Source organism: Rutilus rutilus (assembly GCF_951802725.1).
Source record: "Rutilus rutilus genome assembly, chromosome: 10".
Lineage (NCBI taxonomy): Eukaryota > Metazoa > Chordata > Actinopteri > Cypriniformes > Leuciscidae > Rutilus > Rutilus rutilus.
Genome location: NC_140215.1, coordinates 20,085,430 through 20,111,865, shown reverse-complemented (window position 1 = coordinate 20,111,865; position 26,436 = coordinate 20,085,430). Strand labels below are relative to the sequence as shown.

At 38.5% G+C, this 26,436-nt stretch overlaps 1 protein-coding gene across 50 annotated transcripts in view; it reads right to left on the bottom strand.

Annotated features, from left to right (window-relative positions):
- The window catches only part of neb (nebulin), a 59,897-nt gene that overhangs the window by 11,798 nt on the left and 21,663 nt on the right, over positions 1-26,436 (bottom strand). For 20 of the 50 annotated variants that reach the window (XM_084420677.1, XM_084420644.1, XM_084420693.1 and 17 more), the window contains 77 exons: positions 26,103-26,414; positions 25,796-25,999; positions 25,589-25,693; positions 25,271-25,378; positions 24,876-25,187; positions 24,450-24,653; positions 24,207-24,311; positions 23,972-24,079; positions 23,567-23,878; positions 23,231-23,434; positions 23,024-23,128; positions 22,790-22,897; positions 22,370-22,681; positions 22,050-22,253; positions 21,855-21,959; positions 21,664-21,771; positions 21,262-21,573; positions 20,887-21,090; positions 20,550-20,654; positions 20,272-20,379; positions 19,831-20,142; positions 19,526-19,729; positions 19,276-19,380; positions 19,055-19,162; positions 18,653-18,964; positions 18,358-18,561; positions 17,887-17,991; positions 17,665-17,772; positions 17,208-17,519; positions 17,004-17,108; positions 16,816-16,914; positions 15,694-15,795; positions 15,483-15,590; positions 15,084-15,395; positions 14,713-14,817; positions 14,515-14,619; positions 14,309-14,413; positions 14,109-14,216; positions 13,798-13,908; positions 13,482-13,679; positions 13,302-13,406; positions 13,102-13,206; positions 12,894-12,998; positions 12,699-12,806; positions 12,474-12,587; positions 12,188-12,385; positions 11,940-12,044; positions 11,740-11,844; positions 11,545-11,652; positions 11,351-11,458; positions 11,149-11,256; positions 10,958-11,062; positions 10,765-10,869; positions 10,551-10,649; positions 10,355-10,459; positions 10,137-10,241; positions 9,502-9,606; positions 9,304-9,408; positions 9,107-9,211; positions 8,912-9,016; positions 8,691-8,795; positions 8,372-8,476; positions 7,352-7,456; positions 6,135-6,236; positions 5,877-5,984; positions 5,677-5,781; positions 5,487-5,591; positions 5,292-5,396; positions 5,105-5,209; positions 4,894-5,004; positions 4,676-4,786; positions 4,494-4,595; positions 3,902-4,006; positions 3,405-3,494; positions 1,565-1,678; positions 1,353-1,457; positions 3-107 (listed from right to left, as the gene is read on the bottom strand). In XM_084420677.1, coding sequence (XP_084276803.1) covers positions 3-107; positions 1,353-1,457; positions 1,565-1,678; positions 3,405-3,494; positions 3,902-4,006; positions 4,494-4,595; positions 4,676-4,786; positions 4,894-5,004; positions 5,105-5,209; positions 5,292-5,396; positions 5,487-5,591; positions 5,677-5,781; positions 5,877-5,984; positions 6,135-6,236; positions 7,352-7,456; positions 8,372-8,476; positions 8,691-8,795; positions 8,912-9,016; positions 9,107-9,211; positions 9,304-9,408; positions 9,502-9,606; positions 10,137-10,241; positions 10,355-10,459; positions 10,551-10,649; positions 10,765-10,869; positions 10,958-11,062; positions 11,149-11,256; positions 11,351-11,458; positions 11,545-11,652; positions 11,740-11,844; positions 11,940-12,044; positions 12,188-12,385; positions 12,474-12,587; positions 12,699-12,806; positions 12,894-12,998; positions 13,102-13,206; positions 13,302-13,406; positions 13,482-13,679; positions 13,798-13,908; positions 14,109-14,216; positions 14,309-14,413; positions 14,515-14,619; positions 14,713-14,817; positions 15,084-15,395; positions 15,483-15,590; positions 15,694-15,795; positions 16,816-16,914; positions 17,004-17,108; positions 17,208-17,519; positions 17,665-17,772; positions 17,887-17,991; positions 18,358-18,561; positions 18,653-18,964; positions 19,055-19,162; positions 19,276-19,380; positions 19,526-19,729; positions 19,831-20,142; positions 20,272-20,379; positions 20,550-20,654; positions 20,887-21,090; positions 21,262-21,573; positions 21,664-21,771; positions 21,855-21,959; positions 22,050-22,253; positions 22,370-22,681; positions 22,790-22,897; positions 23,024-23,128; positions 23,231-23,434; positions 23,567-23,878; positions 23,972-24,079; positions 24,207-24,311; positions 24,450-24,653; positions 24,876-25,187; positions 25,271-25,378; positions 25,589-25,693; positions 25,796-25,999; positions 26,103-26,414 — 10,869 coding nt within the window. Of the gene's footprint in view, positions 1-2; positions 108-1,352; positions 1,458-1,564; positions 1,679-3,404; positions 3,495-3,901; positions 4,007-4,493; positions 4,596-4,675; positions 4,787-4,893; positions 5,005-5,104; positions 5,210-5,291; positions 5,397-5,486; positions 5,592-5,676; positions 5,782-5,876; positions 5,985-6,134; positions 6,237-7,351; positions 7,457-7,886; positions 7,989-8,371; positions 8,477-8,690; positions 8,796-8,911; positions 9,017-9,106; positions 9,212-9,303; positions 9,409-9,501; positions 9,607-10,136; positions 10,242-10,354; positions 10,460-10,550; positions 10,650-10,764; positions 10,870-10,957; positions 11,063-11,148; positions 11,257-11,350; positions 11,459-11,544; positions 11,653-11,739; positions 11,845-11,939; positions 12,045-12,187; positions 12,386-12,473; positions 12,588-12,698; positions 12,807-12,893; positions 12,999-13,101; positions 13,207-13,301; positions 13,407-13,481; positions 13,680-13,797; positions 13,909-14,108; positions 14,217-14,308; positions 14,414-14,514; positions 14,620-14,712; positions 14,818-15,083; positions 15,396-15,482; positions 15,591-15,693; positions 15,796-16,815; positions 16,915-17,003; positions 17,109-17,207; positions 17,520-17,664; positions 17,773-17,886; positions 17,992-18,357; positions 18,562-18,652; positions 18,965-19,054; positions 19,163-19,275; positions 19,381-19,525; positions 19,730-19,830; positions 20,143-20,271; positions 20,380-20,549; positions 20,655-20,886; positions 21,091-21,261; positions 21,574-21,663; positions 21,772-21,854; positions 21,960-22,049; positions 22,254-22,369; positions 22,682-22,789; positions 22,898-23,023; positions 23,129-23,230; positions 23,435-23,566; positions 23,879-23,971; positions 24,080-24,206; positions 24,312-24,449; positions 24,654-24,875; positions 25,188-25,270; positions 25,379-25,588; positions 25,694-25,795; positions 26,000-26,102; positions 26,415-26,436 lie in introns of all 50 variants that reach the window. The other 30 variants (XM_084420690.1, XM_084420648.1, XM_084420652.1 and 27 more) reach the window with 7 other exon arrangements.

Sequence of the window (26,436 nt, the reverse complement as noted above, 5' to 3'; positions counted from 1 at the left end):
ACGTGACTTTGCAGCTCAGAGGCCTCTTTGTGGTGAAGCTGCTCAGGTGTGTCAGCTATCAAATGGTAGTGACCCCTACTCTCCTCAAACTTCTTCTTGTACTGGTACTAAAGAGGAACGCCCAATAAAGCAGCTCAATAAAACAAAATGGAAATCCATTGTTTCATCTCTCCCATATTGAAAAGGCCGAAATTGGCCAAAAATGAAAAAGAAAGTGGGGACCAAAAAAAAAGAAGAAGAAGAAGAAGAAGAAGAAGAAAAGACTGATGGCTGTCATGTACACATAACATAATGACACTGATAATGGAATGAGGAAGATTTATTTAACTTCAAATGATCTAATCATACTAATATTGTTATATCATATTAAATGTTTGGTAACACTTTACAATAAGGTTTCATTAGTTAACTACTTTAGCTAACATGAACTAATAATGAACTGTACTTCTAAAGCATTTATTAATCGTAGTTCATGTTAATTTCAACATTTACTAATACATTATTAAAATTAAAAGTTGTATTTGTTAATATTAGTTGAAGTACTGTGAACTAACATGAACAAACAATGAACGACTATATTTTTATTAACAAACATCAACAAAGATTAATAAATACTGTAACAAACATATTGCTCATTGTTAGTTCATGTTAGTTAATACATTAACTATTGTTAACAAATGAGACCTTACTGTAAAGTGTTACTAAATATTCTAAAATCACACGCTAGAGCCAACGTTCCCCCAAAAAAACACCTTCCCCAAAAACCTCTTAGACTTCCTTTAAGGTTATCCATAACAATAACATTTTAAAATCAGTTTTAGATAGATAGATAGTTTTAGATTTTAGATATAACATAAGTCTATATGTTTATATAGAGATATGTTTAAAATATGTTCAACATTCAAGTATTTTCTTTTCTAGTTTATATGCACACATCCCAATGAAAATGAAAAAAGGTAGATGAAAAAATGAATAAAAAGGCATCTAGGGAAGTGGGTTAAAAAAATGTATGTATCAGGGATTGTTACAAGGATTGTTATCAAAGAAAAAAATGGAAAAATGAGATGTTAGAGTGCTTTTAGAAAAGCACTAGGCATGTTAATAAAAAGAAGAAGAAAAAAATAGAATAGGGTGGAGTGAAAGCAAAAATGGAGCTAGTGGTAGTATGTTTAAAATCGGATGATGAGGGTCACTACCAAATGATAGCCTGGAATGAGTAAATAGATTAAATGAGAGCTTTCTCTGAGGATGATAGATGGCTCATGTGACATTACATGAAGATGTGATATTTCACAGTTATAGTGTTACAGTGTGTGATGGGAGGGAAATGAAGCCATCAATAAAACTCTTACATCACTGGACAGCTTGCTAGTGCTCAGGTTGTGCTGCATTGACAAAGACTCTGCCATGTCAGTAACAGGTTTGTGAATCTTCTTCAGGTCACCTTTGTACTTCACCTGTAAAAAATATCCAGGCAAAAACACACCATGATAAGCACTCTCAATGTGATATGTGACTGGTATAATAATGTTTTTAAAAGAGCAGGTTTGAGAGTTTAAAGCACCTCGCTCGCAAGATCATTGGCATCCTTCAAAGTCTGATATATCTTGCTGTTCTTCAAGTCATACTGTGGTCTCTTTCCTTTCATCTCCTTGTCAAACTTCTCCTTGTACTTCAGCTTTAGAGAGAGGACAGTGACAATGTTAGTTGCTGTTAGTGATGTATTCTGATGTATAGTGATCGTATGAGCCAAAATGCTTGCAAAAGTACAGAGACATGAATCGTTTCATGCAATCATCAGTGGAAAGAAAGGGAAACTGAAAAGAATCTCGTTACAACAGGGTTTCAGTTGGGTCTAATACAGTACAATTCAGATCAAGTTCACATTGTACTAGCCCCAAATGGGATGACCAACACAAAGTTCAGAGCATTCAAAAGCATCACATCCAACATATACTGTTTGTGTGCACATAAAGCTGAAGTGTGTGATTTCTGTGTCACTAGCATCACTGAACCAACGGGGTGCAACAGGGCCAAGACTGACTCGATTACGTAATTTGCAGTGCTTCATGGGAGTGAATAAGCACTAAAGAGTTCTTTTGGCGAATTTTCTTGGATTCTCTGATTGGTGGAGTTTTCTTTACAGAATTACGGGTAATGTTTAACAGAAATTATACAGTTACACATAATTATTTAAAAAATAATTTGGAAAAATGCAGGCTTAAACAAACAGAAAATCCCATCCCAAACTCAAGCTGTTGGTTAAGCCAGTGTTACTGTATCTATGTCTTTATTGTCTTTAACGGGTTAGTTTGCCTAAAAATATAACACAAATTAAGATATTTTTATTTAAATCTGAGGGATTTCTGTCCCTTCACTAAAAAATCCATTCACCCAAAACTCTTCAGAAGACTTTGATTAAACCGCTCCTCGATTTATATGGATTACGTGAACTATGTCTTTATTAACTTTTTAAAGCATCAAATATTTAGATGAATGGAGGTTCAAAAGAGGGACAGAATTCCATTAAAATATCTTCATTTGTTTTTCAAAGATGAACAAATGTCTTATGGATTTGGAACAAATTGATGGTGAGTAAATTATGACAGTATTTTCATTTTTGGGTGAACTAACCCTAATTAAAGAAAAATGACACACTTCAACTTTAACTGGAGGGAAGGTGGTAAAGAGGTTGAATCTTTTCCCAAAGATTCTGAAAAAAAAAAAAGCTCCAGATCTGTGGAGGAATCAAATTTGTGACATCAAGCAAAGAGAGTCACATGAGGAGTGTGTAGACCAAATAATTGATATCAACAATAAATCATCAAGTGTGTTTTTGGTTTCTAAAAGGTAGCAGTGCCATGAATTAGTATTTATTTAATTCTGTATATCATATAACTGATGAATAATAGTGTTGCTAATTGAATCTGCACACTCCTCGATAAAACAGCATGTCAAAGAATGCAACAGCAAACTGGACACCAGTTTTGACGATTTGAACAAGAGATACAGGTCATTCATATGTCCAAAAACATTTTGCATGCCAGACAAATAGTCTGAAATGGGGGGGAAATGCTAGAGATGACAAAAAACTGTGATAGAGTGCTGGTCTTTAAGCCTATGCCTGGCAACAAGGCAAAAGCTTGCATGACAAACACAAAAAGAGACAAAAGCAGCAACAAAAAGACGCAAAAAACTAAATGGCTGGGAATGTAAAATTAAGTGGGCAAAAACATTGAAAACCAACAAAGAATATTTCAATGTCTGCAGGGCCCAAAAATCGTATATCAAATTGAGTGCCACTGGAGTACAACGACTAGGTCAGTCCGAGGAAAAGAGAACATAGACACTACACAGACAGAGAAGTGCAAATGTTACTCCCAGGGGCCAGGGGCCCTTCTTACATCACTAGTCAGAGCACTCATTTTCTTAATGTGCCGCATCTGAGGAGTGTCAAAGGAAGCAGCACCATGGAGGGATGGCGTATCCTCCACCTAAAAAAAGCGCAGTGAAATGGCAGGGGTAACATCAATGAGATGGGACAAAACAGAGAGAGTCAGATGGATAGACATGAATAAATACAGGGTAGATAGGTAAGGAGATGAGGTGGAACAGATCACAAGAGACACTCAGGGCTCGCATAGACAATGAAGGTATTAATAATGATGGGCATGAGAAGCACTGCTAAGGCGTTCTACCAGTACACTACAGTGAATCTACCACTACAGCTATCTTTGAGTAATACTGCATATGCAGCTGCCATGATGGTTAAGGTGTAAGGAAACCAGTGTCAAATACATATCCAGTGGCTTCAAACTAAACCCCTGTGTTCCTTGCGGATGAATACAATGAAAGTCTATTGACCACATCATGTCTAGTGTGGAGTTGCTAACGGTATTACCTGACTGTTCAGTTTGGACACCTCAGTGGCCAGGGCGATATCAGGACGGCCGAGCAGCGTTCCACCACGGCTGGCCTCCTGACGAGCTTTATCACGGTATCCAATCTACAAGAACAGATTTTGCAACCCTTACTACTTACGATTATAATAACAACACATACTTTTTTGTCAAGACTTCACTACATAAAACTCTGTCATCATTTACTTTCATTCCACCAAAACATTTAACGCATAAGTGATTAAGGGATCGTAAAAGTATTCATATAAATTGTGTGGTTTAATACAAGTCTTCTGTTAAGACATGATTGCTTGCTTTATATGATTTAATTTATGCTTTTATTCACATATAAAGATTTATCAATATACATACATAGAGCACATCAAATATGGTAAATACGGAAGCGCAAATGTGCTGCTTAATGTGCTCCTTAATGTGAAACCAATAAGGTTTACTCTCAGGCGTCAAGCAAGCATGGTTGAGCTGCCGTTGACCATGTTTGAAAGTCTTATGGGTTTGGAATGCAATAAGGGTGTGTAATTGATAATATAATAAAAAAATTTGGGTGAACTGTCCCTTTAAAGTGACCCTCACCTCACTGACGAGCTTAGCAGTTTGAGTGGCTTTCCTGATGTCTGGGCGGTCAGCAACCGAGGTGTATGTCAACTTGGCTTTAGCTTCCTGCTTATAGGCGATCTACACAAGGAGAGACGAGAGATTTAATATGTTCTCTGTCTGAGACTATTAGTTGAAGCAGATACATGTTAGTTCCTTACGTTGCTTTGGTTTTTGGACACTTCCATGGCATGTTGAACATCGGGAGGAGCAATCATTTGATTGTAATTAGACTTGCCTTTCTCCTTCTCAAACTTTTCCTTGTACAATTTCTGTGGAAAGATCGTGTGAGATTATGATTTGTGAACGCAATACAGTATAATCCCTACAACTAAGGTTTCTTACAATAAAGGGGTGAAAACTGAGTATTTCAACTTACAGCACTTGTCATTTTGGCCATCTCTTTGCTGTGGGCAGTGTCACGAGTTTCAGCAAGTGTAGTGAAGCTACCTGACTGATGATCTTTTTTGCTAGCCTTCTTGTATTTGGACTGCAGAAAAATTTGTAAAACATAAATTTATATATGATACATGAAAAAATATTTTACAAAACTTTATATTGGTTATTATTACATTATATTGGTGCCATACCTCAGACACAAGATTGGCCACTGATTTAGCATGAAGGATTTGAGGCGTGTCATGGACAGCCACATACTGGCCCTTGGCCTTCTCATACTTCTCTTTATATTTCACCTGAAGAACAGTGAGATTTTCGTTAGTTTAGCTAGTCATATATTTTGATTTTCAAATGTCCTGTATGGAAAATGGCACTCACGTCACTAGCGAGGTCAGAGTTCTTCTTAGCCAAAATAGTGTTTTTATCATCAATGATAGACATTACGCAGCCCTTCATCATTTCCTTATCGTACTTGTACTCAACCTGTGAATTACAAAAAAAATCTGTTCATTAATCTGTAATTATTCTCTCTAAAACTGAAACTATGCTAGAAAATGTGGTAGTGGTACGAACATCACTCTGCTGGTAACTGTTCCTAGCGGCATGGAGGAAATCAGGTCTGTCCACAGTCCAGATCCACTTGTTCTTGGTGGCCTCATACTTCTTCCTGTAGTCGAGCTACAAGTAGGAGAAACACAAATAATGAAATGCTGACTTGTGATTCAACTTCACAGATGCTCAGTGTAGATCAAAGCAGACTCACATTGCTTATGTTCTTGTAGGCCTCCTTGGCGGCACGGATTTCGTGAGCATCAGGTGCCATGTTGATGTGAGCCTTGTTTCTTTCATACATTTCCTTGTATTTCAGCTGTAAAAAAAACCAGAAGATTAAAATGAAACATGCTGACATAAATAGTTTTGAATTTGGTTCATTTTTGCACATGTACAGAAGGGTAAACCTACATTGCTGGTGATCTCCTTGACCCTCTTCATGTGCTGGCTCGCGGGAGTGTCATGTCCAAGTGTGTAACCTCTCGCTTTGGTCTTGTTGTATTCCATCCTATATATAATCTAAAGAAGTGAACAGAGAAGCCAAAATATAATGCATTCCCATACAATGACTGGATTATTAACTGAACATTAGGAATGTCTACTGTATGTATGTATAAATCATAAATGCTTTTCACATGAAGGTGGAAGGCAGATGGTGATGATACTCACATCGCTGATTTGCTTGCTGCGCTTGGCAACTTGGTAATCAGGGGTTTCCAACACTGAGGTGTATTTTGACTTGGCACGTTCATACTGCTCTTTGTACTTCCACTACAGGAAGTAATGGATAAGAAATGATAATCACAGACAGCACATTTCCATTCAAATGAAGCATATCTTATATAAAGCTATTACGAAGATAAGGGTGACCTCACATCAATGGAATTTTTACAGTATTATATTTACTGTTATAAGGATCACTAAGCAGGATACTGTGATATTTAAGTTGTATAACAACTGTCAATATCATGCATTAAAAGGGAAGGTTTAATCATTACAGACTTAAGTTAAAGTACATTTAAGATGTATAACAACTCAATTCCGTGCATTAAAAGGGAAGGTTTAATCAATCTATTCAGAGGAGCAAATAATTACTTATTTTTAGCAGTCCATAAAGACGCACACATACATACATGCAATAGAGAACATGCAATGTGCTGTCAAACAAAATGGAGATGGAGGTGGAAAGCAGCTTCAGGCAACAGCATACAGAAAGACATTGACAAGTTACAGCTTATTACTACTACTGTATAATGTCTTTACCCTTTATGCTCATACTCTTCTGCAAACCTTTGAACGTGGCGTTTTGTCTCTAAATGTTTGTCTCTAATTTTCTTTTTATTAGTGCTTCTATTTATAATTTTTTTTGTGACATTTTGAACAAATTATTTTATTTTATTATATTTTAATACATTTATTTACTAATAATTAAAAAATGCATCATTGATTCTTTGTTCATTGCAAAATAATAAACTGATTTAAAGAAACTAAAGGAAAACACCACCATGACACCTTAAATTAGGGTAGGTTTTTGCTAGTTTATCAATATTTTTCAGAATAAAACGTGTGACAACTTGCTCTGAAAAATTGTGATGACCTGACATTTATACAAAACATCCATATTCTAACATAGTTTACTTTTCAGTTAAAATCTACTTCCATTATATAGCTAACTACTGTATGAATGCAGCACACCTTTTAAGAAAGTGAGAAAGTTAAGGAAAGTGGTCAATGGATGTGTTTTAAAAGCAGCCTATGGTGGAAAAACCAAAGTAGTAATAGTTAAAGGTTGGATATTACCACTAAAGGTGATGTTAGGGGTGCATTAATGAAGAGATGAGATTTCTAGGGGGCTTGGAAGACTCTACCAGTGGGCAGATGGTTACCTTACTCCACATGCCAGAGTTGAACATGGCAACGAGAATATCAGGACGGAGCAGCTCATTGCAGCCACTCTTGAGTAACTCCTTGGCCTTGCATTTATATTTTCCCTGTCCATTGAGGAAACACACAAACACAGATGCGCAAATCATGCCACAATTGAAGACAGAGACAGAGAGCAACTCCTGAAGTCCAGAAAGAGAAGCTAAGTACCAAACTGTGTACTCCAAATAAGCAATTTCACAAGAGTAAACTTAACCTTATCCCCACCTAACTCATGACCTAACAATCAAACTGTTTAGATGGAGCCCTATCTGGAGCACACAGATATGGACCTAGCTGTGCACACTCAAAAATTCCCATTTGGGTTTTTTGAATGGCAAACTAGCAGACACCTAAATCAGGGGAGAGAAAGAGACACAATCAAGTGACGTTGTAGCCATGCGACAGAGCCATCCATTGGATCGGAGACGACCTCATGCTCGGGCCCCTGTATCAGGCGATGGACCCGGAGGGGGCGGCTGGAGCTGGTGGCTTTACCTGACTCAGCTTGCTGGCCTCCTTAGCCAAGATGTTTCTAGGGTCATCTACAATTATGGAGTACTTATCCTTAGACTTTTCATAGCTGGCACGGTAGGACCTCTGCTCAGGATTTCAAAAAAGGAGTTAAAGACAACTGCCTTGAGAGCAGTGAGGATGAACATTCATTCAGGAGGAGAAAATATGTCATGACAGGTAAATTCAAAGTGAAATTTTAGTAAAGATATGGAAATATATATATATTTTTCATGAAATATAAAGGAAACTAACAGTTGTAGGTGGTATTAAGCATGTTGCAATAGTTTACCTTTAAAGATGTAACCATTATAGAGGCAGTGGAAGAAACACAGGTTATGTACACAATTTTTCTTTGTTGTATTTTTACAGCATTCTTGCTAGCATTCTCTTGCTTCATTACTCAAACTGTATTTAGCATTTAATATACTACAGTATTATGATATGAAGTCATGCTTCTATTGACTTACATCATTTATCAAAAGGGAAGCGTTCTTGGCAGCCTCAAAGAATGGTGTGTCACATGTGTATTTGAAGTTGGCTCTGTTCTTCTCGAATGACGCTTTGTATAGCCTCTGTCAAAAAAAAAAAAAAAAGATAGAAGAGAGTATTTAAAAAGAGAGAGGCGGTTTTTGTTGTATGCCATTGAATATTCATTGTACTTTATACTTTTCTGTATCACACCATGCTTTTTATTTTTTATTTTTTTATCTGATGCGAAAAGGGTCCATAACTGTATTCATTAACACATCTGTAGTAGAAATTAGTAAAATTGTGGATGCTCTTTACTTCGCTGTATAGGGTCTTGTTGTGTTCAGCCTGCACCATCTCAGGTGTGTCCCACACATAGCAGCCGATGCCCTTGAGCCAGTCCAGATCTTCTTTGTACTTGACCTAAAGTGGAGAAGAACATGTGACAGTGGTTAAACAGCACTATGAGCTTCTGTTATTGACACTGTGAGCTGATGAATTACAGAATAAAAAGAGAAGGTGGGTTTAGTTATACTCACATCACTGACGCAGTCCCTCACAATCCTGCTGTGGAAGAACTCAGGGCGGTCAGGGATGGACTTCCAGGTGCCCAATGTGCTGATGTACTTCTCCCTGTATTTGACCTGAGAAAAGGAGAGAGTGAGTGACAGGATTCCTCACTAAATCACATTTTTCATGTTCAAAGCAAACAAAAAGTCTCTTAGTTTACTAACCTCACTGATATCATCTCTGACCCTCTTGGCACAGAGAATATCCAGTGCGTCTTTGTCAGCGTGGTAGTGTCCCTTAGCAAGCTCAAAGGTCTCCTTGTAGCGCAACTGGAGAGAAATTATATAGATTGTTAGGGCGGCTCTATAACTGATATTGACCAGGCCAGTAAAGGAAGAAATAAAGAATCTGGTTGACTTACATCGCTGGCATTGAGGTAGGCCTTCTTAGAACGAACCAGGATTGGTGTGTCATGAATGGGAGTATACTTATGCTTCATCTTCTCATACTGTTCCTTGTACTTTTTCTAAAGATGACACAAAAGATGAATTACAGGCTTTTCTGCATACACACATGTTATACTTTGCTAAAAAGGATCTTGGTGTTAAAAAAAAATTACCTCACTGTACACCACTTTCATGGAACGGGCATGATCCATGATGGGAGTATGTGATTCTGGGGTGAAGAAGGCCCTCTCCTTAGATGCCAGATCAACGTACTGGTACTGTGAAGAGACACCAGTATTATATAGGCAAATCTGTATAGGCAATTTTTTTTTCTGGTAAATTGAGAAGATTTACTAGAACAGATTTAAAAACACTAGGCATCATACACTTGTCGACTTTGTAAATGGTTACAGAGAAAAACTGGACTTTACACTAAATGACTGAGGATCACACACTACCACAAACAACCAGAAGTCCATCTGAAATCAACAAACTCACACAGAAATATGTGCTTGTTGCTAGGAGATGCATGACAAATTGAGACAATTTCAGCTCAAAATATAAATATCTTCCAACTGAACGGAATCAAAATCTGAAGCATGTGACAGATGCTTTCTTCAGTAAACTGCATGTCTTTGACTGGAAATCGCTTTTGTTTTTTTACATCAATTACATCAGCGAGGGTCTGACTATCATTTGTAAAACCTGACCCATTTCATTTTGAACCCTTAGTATGATCTTTTAATTTGACATATTATAACAAGTCATTATTTATGTTTAATTAGGGTTTGGGCTAAAAGTGATTTACCTTGTTGGTGAGAGACTGTGCCCACTTGGCTCTCTTAATGTCCAGGCCATCCACAGTGGTGGTGCATTTTGTCTTTTCCTTATTGCCATCAGCTCGATACACCATCTGAGGATAAAAACAGATAAAGAGACATTGAAGGATGTGGATAGGCTTTAAAACAGGAATGATGGAGTCTATAACTGAGGTATAAAGCTTGAGGATGCAACAAAATCACTTACATCACTCATGTGGGTCTTGAGTTCAGACACACGCTTGTACTCTGGTGTGTCCAGGACCACACTGAAGTTGGAAAAGTTCTTCTTAGCATCAACTTCATACGATTTCTAGCAAATAGATAAAATAAAAAAAAATCATCAGAATAAACCAGTATGAATGAAATGTGGCATGCATGATAATAATTAAATGAATAATTACTCTAAATTTGCCGATCTCACGGATTCGGTTCATCTCAGGGGAGTCCACCATAAAGCAGCCAATACCTCTCAGCCAATGCAGATCCTCTTTATATTTCAGCTGCAGGAGATATAAGAACAGTTATTATACCTGAAAATGTCAAGAGGGCAAATGCAACGTTTCCAGTATACAATGTGTCACAGTAAATTTAGGTGCATGTATGGGGGACACCTACATCGCTGTTTAGCTCATTGACATGGAAGCAGTGCAACATCTGTGGGGTGAGGGTCATTGGCAGAAAAGTTCCTCTGCTGTTGTAGTACTTTTCCTTATAGCACACCTGTAGAGGAAAATAAACCATCAATAGAGCATCTGATAATTCTGGTGGTATAGTATGAACTCATATTTAACAATAAAGACATACTTACATCACTGATTGCTTGCTGAGTGGCCTTAACCTGTCTGATCTCAGGTGTGTCATACTCAGAGTGGATCTTGTCCTTTTCCTTCTCATATTTCTGACGATACAGCCGCTATGACAAAATGCAACCTTGTTAATATTCTTGCTCATGAGTTAAAAATTCCAAAGTGAAACGCTCTACATGGATATTGTACTTACTTGGTTGGTGACCTTGTTGGCATTCCTGATGGTGAGAAAGTTGACACCTTCAGGATCTAGTTTGTAGTTCCTGGCTTTCATCAGATCATAGGCTTCCCTGTACTTAATCTACAGAGATTGGAACATCAGATGAGAAATCATGTTGTGAGCAATCATAACATTTGACTCTTTTTTTATTTTGAGAATTGAGGTGTTCTCGTACATTGCTGGTGACGATGCTGTTGGCTTTGGCCTGTTTGTTGAGTGGAGTGTCATAAGGCAGAGTGTATCCGGTAGGCATACAGATCTTATTGGCCTCTTTGTAGAAGTTCTAAAAAGAAAGAAAGGATGTGGTTGAAGCATTCATCAATGGAGAGACCAGTACATATTCTTATGAATTGCTAAGAGACGTCATACTTCGCTCTGGATGTAGTTGGCTTGACGGGCCCTTTCAGTATCGACAGTCACAGCAGGAGCAGTGTTTTTACCCATGACATTTGTGACATAGTCATGACGGTAGTTGAGCTGCAGACATGAATGATATGAGTTAAAAGATTCTGCTTCAATCAAAATGCAATAAAGGCATTCTGATACATGTTTTTGAGGTGTTACCTCGCTCAAGTTCTTAGCGCTCAGCTTGCATGTTTCATAGACAGGGGTGTCCATGACCACAGAGTACTCCTTAAAATGCTCGATTCCCTTAGCTCTATACAGATTCTGAAAGAGAGTATCACACAGAACAAGAAAATCAGATGTGAGATGATTATGGAGTAGGAGGAGCATGAAAGAAAATGAATTGAGGTTACACTTACGTCACTCTGCAGTTTCATAGATTGCTTGCAACGAAGAATCTCAGGAGTGTCCCAAGTGTAGCAGCCAATACCCTTTAACCAGTTGAGGTCATCTTTGTAGAAGATCTAAATTAGATGCAATAATACAGGGTTACAGCAACAAAAAGACCTCAAAACAATCTCAGGTAGTGGAACCTAACGTGCTTTCCATTTGCATATGACAATACACAAAAACATGAAACGTGTTTGGATGTGTTTGGATAACTCACGTCGCTCAGTTGCTCGTTGACCTTGCGGGCATGTACATACACCTGCATGTCAGGCAGGCAGATCCACTGGTGCAGGTATTTACGGTAGTCGACCCCACTAACAGTCTTCTGAGTATTGCGTGCGGCTACGATGTCAAGCATGTCGGGAGGTATATTGATTTTAGCCTTGGTCTTCTCATATTTGTCTTTGTACAGGCGCTAATGAAAAAGGTGTTACAAAAGAGCTTTTAATTGTTTGTAGATTTGGTAAGTTACAAAGCTGAACCTCAGCTGATGCTTTACTCACATCCAGAACCAGTTTTCCAGCTTTGATACATCTTGCAGTGGCGGGGTCGTCCTCAAGACACTTAGGCAGACTGTACAGGGTCTTGAACTTCTCATAATCTTCCTTGTATTTAACCTACAAAAACCAAGGAAGGTTTAACAGCCAGTATGTTTAGGACACTCAGGCGGTTCCCTCTATATGGAGGTATAAGTAAGTACTGGAGAAGGGACTGGAGAAAGGACTCACATTGCTCAGGATGACCTTCTGTTGTTTGGCATGGACCAAGGCATGGGAATCGTGAGGGATGTTGTAGCTCTTGGCCTTGATCTTGTCCCAAGCAGCAGAATATGCTTTCTAAATGTACACAAAGAACATTTCAAGAACTGGGACAACAAATAAAACCAGGAACTCAGGATTTTAGAGCTTTTCTCGCAGGCTTACGGTGCTGTAGATCTCCTTCAGGTTGAAGCATCTTGCGTAGTCATGGGTGTCCAGAATGGTGGTGTAAATATGCTTCTCCTTATGATATGCCTCTCTGTAGTTCAACTGAAGATGAAACATAAAATATGCAGCGTATTACCTTTTGAACTCCAAAGTATAGAGCTCTTGATAGTACTGATCTGACTTATCAGTTAATGGGAGTACAAACCTCACTGGCCCAAGTGTGGCCCAGGATGGCAGTCACATATACAGGGGTGTCTGTCACAATGGAGTAGTTGTTCCATTCCTTCTTGCCTTCTGCTTTGTATTTAATCTGTGTGGAAAAAAATAATTAAACCTTCAAACAGGTGGAAACACAATATTGTGTCTTTATTGTAAACTACAAGATGAGTTGAAAATGTTACTCACATCACTCTGTAGCTCATATGATTTCTTGGCACGTACGATCTCAGGAGTGTCCCAGGCGTAACAGCCAACGCCCTTCATCCAGTTCAGGTCTTCTTTGTAGAACACCTGCCAGGGAGAAATTAGTCAAATGTAGCCACTGAACAGGTCTGACACATTCAAAATATCACTTAAATAACCTACATCACTCAAGATCTCATTGGCCTTGCGTGCACGGATGGCATCGTTCTGATCAGGGTGGCATGTCCACTGGTGCAGGTGTGTACGGTATAGCACATCACTTAGGATTTCCTGGCATTTCTTGGCAACCACATGGCTGATCATATCAGCAGGAATGTGGAGCTTAGTTTTGGTTTCATTGTAGTCTTTGTGGTAGTCTCTCTGATGGACAGATTGAAAAAAGTCTGGTTGATGAGGAGTTAAACTTAAGATAAATCAAGTGGATATCAAAGTACAGCGATCTTAGACCTCAAGCATGGTAATAATAAAAACAACTCACCAGATTTTTCATCTTCTCCATATGGCCAGAGCGAACCACCTCAGGGTAGTCAACCAGAGTTGAAGCCAAATAGTGGCCTTTGGCTTTCTCATGGGCATCATGGTACTTATACTGCGGTGTTTCAATACAAGAAAGAATCAACAATCATCCCTTCTAAACCAGTATTTAACAGTGTTTGAAGCAAACAATCAATATGGGTATAATATTAAAAAGCCTTTTTTAAACACTGCACTGTCAGTAACTGACCCAAGTTATGTGGCAATAAGGAAAGGGTCTATTTTATTTCATATTAATTCATTTTTGATACTCACATCACTGGCAATGTCTCTGGTTCTCTTGGCTATTTGTACTGGCATATATTCATGGTTCAGCTGGTAGCCAGTGGCTTTGCTCTCATCCCAGTTGATTTTGTACAATTTCTAGAATAACAACAACACAATATCCTAAATGCAATTCATCACATATATAACATCTAAACGTATACAAACATGTCTGGAATGGACTTTGTTACCTCACTGATCATCTTTGCAACATCTCTAGAGTGAGCCAGCTGTGGTGTATCTTCAGATCCAATGTAGTGACCCTTCTCCAGGTTAAATGATTCTTTGTACTTTAGCTGAGTAACAACAGAAATATCGACCCAATTGATAAGTTAACCTCTTTCACATCAGTATTCGCCAATGAAGATGAAAATGCCAAAATCTGAAAGACACTTACATCGCTGAGGTTGAATGCGTTAACCTTTGCAAGGACAACCTCAGGGCGATCCACAATGTGAGTAAATTTGCTAAAGTTGTCTTTAGCATCCTTCTTATAAAGTCTCTGTGTGGGGAAAAGAAACAGGCATTGTTGTAAGATAATGGAGGTTTTATTATAACAGAGAAGTTTGACAAAAAAAAGTGTGGTCAAACTTACTTCGTTTATAATCTGTTGGGCTTTTCGGACTTTGACATGATCTACACAATCAGCAGCCACCCATCCACAACCACGTAACCATTCCAGATCTGCTTTGTAGACATTCTGGTGGGAGAGTATTATTACATTACATTACATTACATTACATTGTATTACATTACATTACATCATATTATATTATACATTACGTTACATTGCATTACATTACATTATATTATACATTATGTTACATTGCATTACATTATATTATATTATATTAAAATCAGTTAAATCAGATGTTTTATATAGTAATTGAAAATGTAAATTGTTTCTGTATTTCAATAAACGAGAACAATTATTTTGATTTAAAAACCTCTTCATCCAATACTTACGTCACTGGCTAATTCATACACTTTACGGGCCTGAATGACATCATTTTGATCGGGCATGCATGTCCACTGGTGCAAGCGAGTTCTGTAGTTGTCATCATTAACTTGGATCTGGCACTTCTTTGCATGCTCAAAAGCTATCATGTCCACTGGGAGGTTGAACTTGGTCTTGGACTTGTTGAAGTCCTTCTTGTAGAGAGCATCACTAGCAATTCTAGCTGAATTCAAAGCCAGCACGAGCAAAGGATCATCCTGGACGCTTAGGGCTCCAATGTGATGACCAACTTGCTTACGATAACCAGCCTTGTACTTGTACTGCAAAAAAAAGAGGAAGATTTATTTGCATACATAAATAAAATTAAGGTAAAATGGGTTTAGGATTAGGATTATTTATTTACTTACATCACTCTGCACTTTACTGGTGTTGATGCATTGTTTAATTGGGACTGCATCTCCGGGCATGAAGTATGATGTGGATTTGACCTTGTTCCAGTTTTTGGTGTACAAATGCTACAAGTGATGTTCAAAATGTCATTTTTGTTACTATTCAACTTTTTTATTCAACAATTCTTACAGACAATATTTTTTTCTCAAAAAGAAAAAAATACTTTACCGGGTGGTGCATTTTGGCCACTTCCCTTGCTGTAGCTAGAACTGGGGAGTCTGTCAAGGTGTATTTAGTCTTGTCCTGGTGCCAGGCCTCACGGTACTTAGCCTGAGAAGACAAAACAAAGAGGACACTTAGAGAACAGTCATATGTTTGGAGAGAACATATTGCAAACTAAATATACTGTAAAAGCTCTGTTGTTTGAGTAACTACATGGAAAACCAATGCTTATTAGAGGTTCAAGCATGAAGTGTGCCCTAAAAATCTCTTACTCCATTCATTCACTATTAAAAATGATATAAAAAAATAATAATTTGTTACATTTATATAGCGCTTTTCTGGGTACTCAAAGCGCTTTACATAGAAGGGGGGGGATCTCCTCAACCACCACCAATGTGCAGCATCCACCTGGATGATACGATGGCAGCCATATTGCGCCAGAACGCCCACCACACACCAGCTTATTGGTGGAGAGGAGACAGAGTGATGAAGCCAATCAGTACGTATGGGGATGATTGGGAGGCCATGATGGACAGGGGCCAATGGGCAAATTTGGCCAGGATGCCGGGGTTAAACCCCAACTCTTTTTTCCAAAGGACATCCTGGGATTTTTAATGACCACAGAGAGTCAGGACCTCGGTTTAACGTCTCATCCGAAGGACTGTGCTCTTTGACAGTATAGTGTCCCCGTCACAGGACCAACACAGACCACAGGGTGAGCACCCCCTGCTGGGCTCACTAACACCTCTTCCAGCAGCAACCTAGTTTTCCCAGGAGGTCTCCCATCCATGTACTGACCAGGCTCAACCCTGCTTAGCTTCAGTGGGCAACCAGTCTTGGGCTACAGGGTGAAATGGCTGCTGGCCATTATCACCCTGTGCCAATATTAAGAAACATTTTAATGATATGGCTTTGAAACTGAAAGTTAAAAAATGTAACATGTATGGAAACTGCTTGCATAATCAGAGTACATTGTTTGATGAATTTAATTGATTTCATTTCTCTTTTCATTAAATGAAAATGTAAAATTAAATTTAAATTTAAACGTAATTACAATTTTAGCATTGTTTATCATTGTTGTTTTCCTTTGCATGAATGGATGATTGCAAACTATGTCGTAATGCTTACCTCATTGAGCACTTCAGCTGCGTTTTTGGAGTGCACAAAATCAATTCTTTCAATGGGTGTTGTAAATTTCTGATCGTCCAGCTTCACACGGTAGCCTCTCTGTGAATCAGAAAAAAAACAATCACACCTCTGTCTTGCATAAACTCATTGGTAGAAATAGCTACAGTATATAGTGCCAAAAGACTTACTTCAGCCAGAATCTTTTGGGCATTCCTAACTTTGATAACTTCAACAGACTCATGGGGAATCCATCCACATCCCCTGAGCCACTCCATGTCAGCCTTGTACACAGCCTAAACAACAAAAACAATCAAGTGAAAGAAAATATCACACTATTTCCTAGATTTTTTTCAATGGAACCATTTTAACTGTTCAGTCAAAGCTCAACTTACATCACTACGCAGATCATAGACTTTCCTGGCCTGGACGACGTCATTGGAGTCTGGCAGGCAGGTCCAGTTGTGCAGGTAGGTTCTGTAGTTGGCATCATTGACTTGGATCTGACATTTCTTAGCCAGCTCAAGAGACAGCAGGTCCACTGGGAGGTTGAACTTGGTCTTGGACTTGTTAAAGTCCTTCTTGTAGAGAGCATCACTAGCAATCCTAGCTGAGTTCAAGGCCAGCATGAGCAGAGGATCATCCTGGATGCTGCGGGCTCCAATGTGATGACCAACTTGCTTACGGTAACCAGCCTTGTACTTGTACTGCATTTGAAAGATTTGAAGTATTCATATTTACATTACTCTTAAATAACTGAGGGGAACATTTCACCTTTTACAATTTAAGAGAGAGAAAATACTACAAAGTTTAGAAAACAGACAGAAAAAACATGAATTTGGGTTTTCTTACGTCACTGGCTATGTCTCTGGAGGCTCTAGCCTTGATCACAGAAATGGCATCCTCTTTTATCTGGTATCCCTTTGCCTTTGCAGCATCCCAGTCTTTGGTATACCTTTTCTGCAACAGGACAAAAAGTGGAAAGTGTTACCCAATAGTTTAATAGCATAATAAGCTCATAAAATAAAGTTAATTTTAGCAATACTCAGCAATTCTGCATGTGAGTTTGCTTACATTGCTGACAGCAATGGCATTGGCTCTGGACAACTCGATGGCAGGTGTATTTGGCATGATGTGGACAGATGTCTTATCTTTGTCCCATGCTTCTCTGTATTTCCTCTGTGAACAAAATAATTCAAATCAAAAAATCTAAAAAAGGTTAAGGGCTTTATTTGGCACACATTGACGCAAAAACAAAAAAGACACAATTCAATTCACAAGTCTATTACACTAATTTAGAAAGATTTTACATTTCTAATTAACTGTACACATAATCGTAATTACTATCATTACTACTACAACTATATTCTTCCTATATTTAAATGTTTTGATTAATAATTCTATGTAATTGAAATTAAAATAAATATAATTTTACCCAGTGTTTGTGCTATAAATTTTTATGCTTCATAATTTTTAAGCAGTCTTCAACTGTAATCTGAACATAAAAATCTCAGTGAAGTACAAAAGGAAAGGCAATAATCTTACATCACTGAGGATGTCAGCATTTTGCTTGGCTAAGACGATGACCGGCAAGTCCACAGCACTGGTGAACTTGACAGTACTGGGAGGCTGGCGATACAGTCTCTCGTTGAGGATCGTCTGAGCATTCTTGGCTTTGATGACATCAATAGATCCTTGCGTCAACCAGCCACACCCACGTATCCACTCAAGGTCAGCTTTGTATACAGCCTAGTTTGAAAGTTTACGACAAAAATGTTAATTTAGTAATATAACAAACCAATGTAAACAGCACAGTGTGTAAAACTAATCATATACGTACGTCACTGCGCAGATCATAGACCTTCCTGGCCTGGACGACATCATTGGAGTCTGGCAGGCAGGTCCAGTTGTGCAGGTAGGTTCTGTAGTTGAAATCATTGACCTGGATCTGACATTTCTTAGCCAGCTCAAGAGACAGCAGGTCCGCTGGGAGGTTGTACTTGGTCTTTGATTTGTTGAAATCTTTCTTGTACAGAAGATCACTAGAAATATTGCCTGAGTTCAAGGCTAGCATGATTAAGGGATCATCATGGATGCTGAGGGCGCCAATGTGGTGTCCTTGCTGCTTCCTGTATCCGGTTTTGTACTTGTACTGCAAGGTTTTAATGCATAAAAGAGATTGAGCACTATCATTTAACAGAGTGTGTTTAATGTGTTAGATAAGATCCACAATGATACTTGCATCACTAATGATGTCTCTGGAAGCCTTGGCAGATTTCACTGCGATGGCATCCTTAGGCAGGAAGTAGCCCTTCTTAAGGCTGTTCTCATAGTCTTGACGGTAATATTTCTGCAAGAACATGGGGAATCAACACATACTGATTTAACAGGATTTGAAACATTACCTATTGTGCATTTATTTCTGGTTTATTAGTCACTACGAAACAGTGTTTCTATACTTACGATGCTTGTGTTGAGTTTGTTCTGTTTTCCAAGCACGATCTCAGGGGTGTCTGGCATGACATGGATATGGATCTTCTCCTTATTCCAGGCATCAACATATGCACTCTGCAATGCAATAATAATGAAGACAAAAAGATAGACACATGCATCTATGCACTACACAACCCCAACCTGCAACAGTGATTTCAAACAGTGATTTAATTTTTTTAACCTTTACACATATTAGTGAAATCTTCTAGGAAAAAAATACCTTGTCCATGATCTTGGCATTGGCTTGGGCAAGAGCAAAAGGTACGGAATCTGTCTTGCTAGTATACTTTAAGGTGCTTGGATGCTGTCGGTATTTCCTTTCACTCAGAATCTCACCAGCCTTTTTAGCCTTCACTACATCAACCGAGCCAATGGGTACCCATCCTGTACCTCTGATCCATTCCATATCAGCCTTATACACAGCCTGATGGCAGAAATACATGAGAAATAGTAAGAAAGCAGACAATGCTGGTAGTGGAGATCAATTGATTACGATTACAAATAAAAAATTTTACAGAAACTCACATCGCTCTGAAGATCATAGACTTTCCTGGCCTGGACGACGTCATTGGAGTCTGGCAGGCAGGTCCAGTTGTGCAGGTAGGTTCTGTAGTTGGCATCATTGACTTGGATCTGACATTTCTTGGCCAGTTCAAGAGACAGCAGGTCAACTGGGAGGTGGAACTTGGTCTTGGACTTGTTGAAGTCCTTCTTATAGAGAGCATCACTAGCAATCTTTGCTGAGTTCAAGGCAAGCATAATCAAAGGATCATCCTGGACGCTGAGGGCTCCAATGTGATGACCAACTTGCTTACGGTAACCAGCCTTGTACTTGTACTGCAAGAGAAGGATGATTGCAGCATTAAAGATGTCTCCTATTTATATTTACATGACAGGGCAATAAGAGAGAAAATGTATCAATCAGCTTGTAATATCAGTGTGACTTTCTAGACCGTATATACTCACATCACTAATAATTTCTCTGGATTTTTTAGCAGCTTTGATGGCGACAGCATCGGTTTTGATGTCATAGCCTTTCCTGAAAATGTCCTCAACCGCTTGTCTGTATAGTTTCTGTAAGCAGAATTTTATTTTGTATTTTATGTTTTTCTGAAGTGAAATGCTGAATTGGATTAATTTGGAAATCAAACAGAATGCATGAATTTGAGAGGCTTAGTTTAACAACTTAAACTAAAACAAAAAATATAATGAAGAAAAAACAATCATTCAAAAGTGATACCTACCCTACTATTGGTAATTGCATTAGCCTTTGAGAGCACAATCTCTGGGGTATCAGGAGGGATATGGATCTTTATCTTGTCAGCCTCCCATGCTGCATGGTACTGACGCTAGAATGAAAAGAATATGTTGTCAGAAACAATTTCAATACTGTGTCAGCTGTAATTAAGGACAACAAGAACATCTTGCAACGGATCAAAAATAACATAAGAGAGTCATATATGCAAATTAATGTATACTAAACCTTATGTAGTAATTGATATTGTGACTAAATTGTTCGCCAGAGAATTGTGTTGACATAGTTCAGTTGGATTCCAATCATATTACATTTATTCTACTAACCTGATCCATAGTTTGAGCATTTGCCTTTGCAAGCACCAAAGGCATGGACTGCATGTCTTGTGTATACTTGAATGTTTGTGGTTTCTGTCTGTAGAGTCGCTCGTTGAGGATCTCAGCTGCTTTCTTTGCTTTCAGGACATCAACCGAGCCAATGGGGACCCATCCTAGACCAGTCATAAACTCCATGTCTGCTTTGTACACAGCCTGAGGTGAAGAGGAAATGTTACTTTGCAAAACTATACAGTTCATATTTGATTAAAAAGTATCTGTAGAAATAATAGAATGCCATTTTAGCTTGACAAACGTACATCGCTACGGAGATCATAGACTTTTCTTTTAAAATCCTATATATAGCATATCTATGTAGCAGCTTACATCACTCTGAAGATCATAGACTTTCCTGGCCTGGACAACGTCATTGGAGTCTGGCAGGCAGGTCCAGTTGTGCAGGTGGGTTCTGTAGTTGAAATCATTGACCTGGATCTGACATTTCTTGGCCAGCTCAAGAGACAACAGGTCCACTGGGAGGTGGAACTTGGTCTTGGACTTGTTGAAGTCCTTCTTGTAGAGAGCATCACTAGCAATCCTAGCTGAGTTCAAGGCCAGCATGATCAAAGGATCATCCTGGACGCTTAGGGCTCCAATGTGATGACCAACTTGCTTACGGTAACCAGCCTTGTACTTGTACTAAAAATAATAAATAAAAAGGTTTTAGAAAGTAATTGTGAATAATAATGTGTGCGTTTGGCACAAGCTATGTTTAAAAAAGTCACTCACATCACTGACGATATTCCTGGATGCCTTAGCTGCTTTGATAGCAATAGCATCACCGCGCAAATCATAGCCCTTCTTCTTAGATTCTTCATTGGCAAGTTTATACCTTTTCTAAAATTGGGAAATATTTGACAGATTTAGAGTTATCAGAAAAAAATGAAAATGTGAATATTTCAAACATATACTGTACATACCTCACTGTAATTTATATTGTTCTGCTTTGCCAACAGAACATCCATACAGTCAGGCATAATGTGGATTTTCGTTTTATCCTTGTCCCAGGCTTCAGTGTAAAGTTTCTAGAAGAGTTGAATAAAATTGTCAGACATTTACAACTTTAAGCTATTTGTAAGAGTTCTTGTGTTCAGAAACCTACTGACAAGATTTACCTTATTTGCAATAGTAGCATTATTTTTAGCTAAAACTAGTGGCATGTCTTCAGTAGTAACGGTGAACTTAAAGTTGCTTGGGTGCTGACGGTACTTCCTTTCATTCAGGATTTCCCCAGCCTTTTTCACTTTCTCAACGTCAACTGAACCAATGGGAACCCATCCTAATCCTCGAAGCCATTTCAGATCAGCCTTGTACACTGCCTAATTGCACAGACAAAATAATAATAAAATAAAAATAATATATATATATATATGAATAATTTGCCATGATTGTAGCAAAAAATAACAAAAGTCAAGAGGACTTTAAATAGACATACATCACTCTGGATCTCATAACACTGTCTGGCCTGGACGACGTCATTGGAGTCTGGCAGGCAGGTCCAGTTGTGCAGGTAGGTTCTGTAGTTGGCATCATTGACTTGGATCTGGTTCTTCTTGGCCAACTCAAAAGCTATCATGTCCACTGGGAGGTTGAACTTGGTCTTGGACTTGTTGAAGTCCTTCTTGTAGAGAGCATCACTAGCAATTCTAGCTGAATTCAAAGCCAGCACGAGCAAAGGATCATCCTGGACGCTTAGGGCTCCAATGTGATGACCAACTTGCTTACGATAACCAGTCTTGTACTTGTACTACAATTAAATGATTAAAAGGCAATAAGAGTGAATAAAAGACTGGGAGAACATTCTGGACTATGAACTACGAATGACTGTGAATAAAGAAAGGACAAGAGCACTCACATCACTGATTATATCCCGAGAGGCTTTAGCTGCTTTAATAGAAATGGCATCACCACGCATGTCATAGCCTTTCTTTTTGGCCTCCTCATTTGCAAGCGTATATTGTTTCTGGAAATAAGAACAATAGTTAATTTCAATGCCCACAAAATTATTAAGAAAGTAATAAAGTACATTTGGGGAAAAAAATATATAACTTCTCATCATCAGTTCAATGACTTGAACCGAATGACTCACCACACTGTAGTTAATTTTGTTCTGTTTGGCAAGCAATATCTCCATTGTATCTGGCATGACATGGATCTTGGTCTTATCCTTTTCCCAAGCTTCCACATAGCTTTTCTATAGTGTAAAGAAAAATAAAAAGAATCATATATGCAAAGTATCTATACACATTACAATGGAAAAGAGAAGACAATTATGGTACTGATCAAATCAGGCTACCTTGTTCATGATGCCTGCATTGTTTTTGGCCAAGACCAGTGGCATGTCTTCAGTTGTGCAAGTGAACTTGAAGTTGCTTGGGTGCTGACGGTACTTCTGTTCACTTAGGATATCTCCAGCCTTTTTAACCTTCTCAACATCAATCGAACCAATGGGGACCCATCCCATCCCTTGAAGCCATTTAAGATCAGCTCTGTACACCGCCTGAGAACAAACATAGCAAAAACATTGTCATTATGTACAGAAATTATATGCCTGTATAAACTGGATGTTTTTGAAAAATCGAGATCTCGCTTTTTAAAATCCTATATATAGCATATCTATGTAGCAGCTTACATCACTCTGAAGATCATAGACTTTCCTGGCCTGGACAACGTCATTGGAGTCTGGCAGGCAGGTCCAGTTGTGCAGGTGGGTTCTGTAGTTGAAATCATTGACCTGGATCTGACATTTCTTGGCCAGCTCAAGAGACAACAGGTCCACTGGGAGGTGGAACTTGGTCTTGGACTTGTTGAAGTCCTTCTTGTAGAGAGCATCACTAGCAATTCTAGCTGAATTCAAAGCCAGCATTAGCAAAGGATCATCCTGGACGCTGAGGGCTCCAATGTGATGACCAACTTGCTTACGATAACCAGTCTTGTACTTGTACTGTTTAAAAGAAAGAGTAGTTTATGACATGAGTTAATTTTATGATATGAAATGTTTTGTTGACTTTTTAATGCTGTAAATCAAAATACTCACATCACTGATGATGTCCCTGGAAGCCTTGGCTGCTTTGATGGCAATGGCATCACCTCGTAGGTCATAGCCCTTCTTTTTAGCTTCCTCATTCGCAAGCTTGTATGAATTCTTAGAAAACATTCAAATAAACAATTATTTTATTTTAAAAATTCACAAAGTAGAAAATAATATATAAATTATTAATCAAGAACATCCATTATACACCATTAAGGGGCTAATGTTGTGTCATACTTACCAGACTGTAGTTGGCCTTGTTTTGTTTTGCTAGTACAATGTCCATAGCATCTGGCATAACATGGACCTTTGTCTTGTCTTTGTTCCAGGCGTCAACATATTGTTGCTATCAAATAGGAGCATGAAATTAAAAAATAAGAAAAAATACTTCACATCCATTCCACACATCAACTGTCTACACACTTAACAAATTAAATAAATGAGAAAATTACACATGCATATGCAATATCTTATCAGCAGTTACCTTGTTCATGACATCATTGTTGGCTTTAGCCAAGACAATCGGCATGTCTTGAGTTGACATGGTGAATTTGAAGTTGCTTGGGTGCTGACGATACTTATTTTCACTCAGGATATCTGCAGCCTTTTTCGCTTTCTCAACATCAAGAGAACCAATGGGGACCCATCCGAGACCTTTAAGCCATTTTAGATCAGCCTTGTAAACAGCCTAAGAGCAAATGTTGAAAGAATACCTGTTAGTGACTCTACATCTTATTCATTGGTATCTTGGTAGCTTTATCTCTTTATCTCTTATCTCTGGGGACTCAAGCAATCCCTTTTTCTATTTTAATAACACTCTTGCATACTGGCTACAAACTAAAAAACAAAATGGAAAGTCAATTCCATGAAGATCATGCATTTTGCTCAACAGAAGATGGATATCACATACATCACTCTGGATCTCATAACATTGTCTGGCCTGGACGACGTCATTGGAGTCTGGCAGGCAGGTCCAGTTGTGCAGGTAGGTTCTGTAGTTGGCATCATTGACTTGGATCTGGTTCTTCTTGGCCAACTCAAAAGCTATCATGTCCACTGGGAGGTTAAACTTGGTCTTGGACTTGTTGAAGTCCTTCTTGTAGAGAGCATCACTAGCAATTCTAGCTGAATTCAAAGCCAGCATTAGCAAAGGATCATCCTGGACGCTTAGGGCTCCAATGTGATGACCAACTTGCTTACGGTAACCAGTCTTGTACTTGTACTGCAAGGAAAGAAAATATTCTCAGTGTAGCAAATTATATCCTCAATGTGTCATATATTGCCTTATCAGTTTGTTGTACTTACGTCACTAGCAATGTCTCTGGAGGCTCTGGCAGCGATGATAGATATGGCATCACTGCGCATATCATAACCCTTCTTCTTGGCCAGTTCATGGGCGAGTTTATATTGTTTCTGAAGAGCAAATCACACAAAATATTTGAACAAACTTGTGGGAGCAGCAGAATATAATGTATCTTTTGTTGTCTTCACATAAAATCAATGTTCATTGCTCTTAATCTGTTTATGTCTCATACTCAATATTTATAATATTTGTTTCAGTTTTACAACTGGAAATACTTTGATATACAACTGAGCATTTAGTTTTAAATATTAAATACTGACCTCACTATAGATTACTTTGTTTTGCTTTGCAAGAACCACGTCCATTGCATCTGGCATGATGTGAATCTTCGTTTTATCACTGTTCCAAGCTTCAACATATTTTGACTGCCAGAATGGAGAGAGAATTAAACACCAAAATTAATGTCAAAAACAATATTTTAGACCTGTCCCATATGTGTCTAGATATCAAATGTACAGCTACAGTACCTTGTTCATGATGTCATTATTGGCTTTAGCCAAGACCAGTGGCATATCTTCAGTTGTGCAAGTGAACTTGAAGTTGCTTGGGTGCTGACGGTACTTCTGTTCACTTAGGATATCTCCAGCCTTTTTAACCTTCTCAACATCAATCGAACCAATGGGGACCCATCCCATCCCTTTTAGCCACTTCAGATCAGATTTGTACACCGCCTAAGAGCAGACATGTGTGAAAAGAGTGCCTATACAAGCCTCATAAGAATGACCCTTCAACCTTATTTATATATGTATAAAATTGCAGTAAATTCAGACATACATCACTCTGGATCTCATAACATTGTCTGGCCTGGACAACGTCATTGGAGTCTGGCAGGCAGGTCCAGTTGTGCAGGTAGGTTCTGTAGTTGGCATCATTGACTTGGATCTGGTTCTTCTTGGCCAACTCAAAAGCTATCATGTCCACTGGGAGGTTAAACTTGGTCTTGGACTTGTTGAAGTCCTTCTTGTAGAGAGCATCACTAGCAATTCTAGCTGAATTCAAAGCCAGCATTAGCAAAGGATCATCCTGGACGCTTAGGGCTCCAATGTGATGACCAACTTGCTTTCGATAACCAGTCTTGTACTTGTACTGTGAAAAGTCCATTAAAACA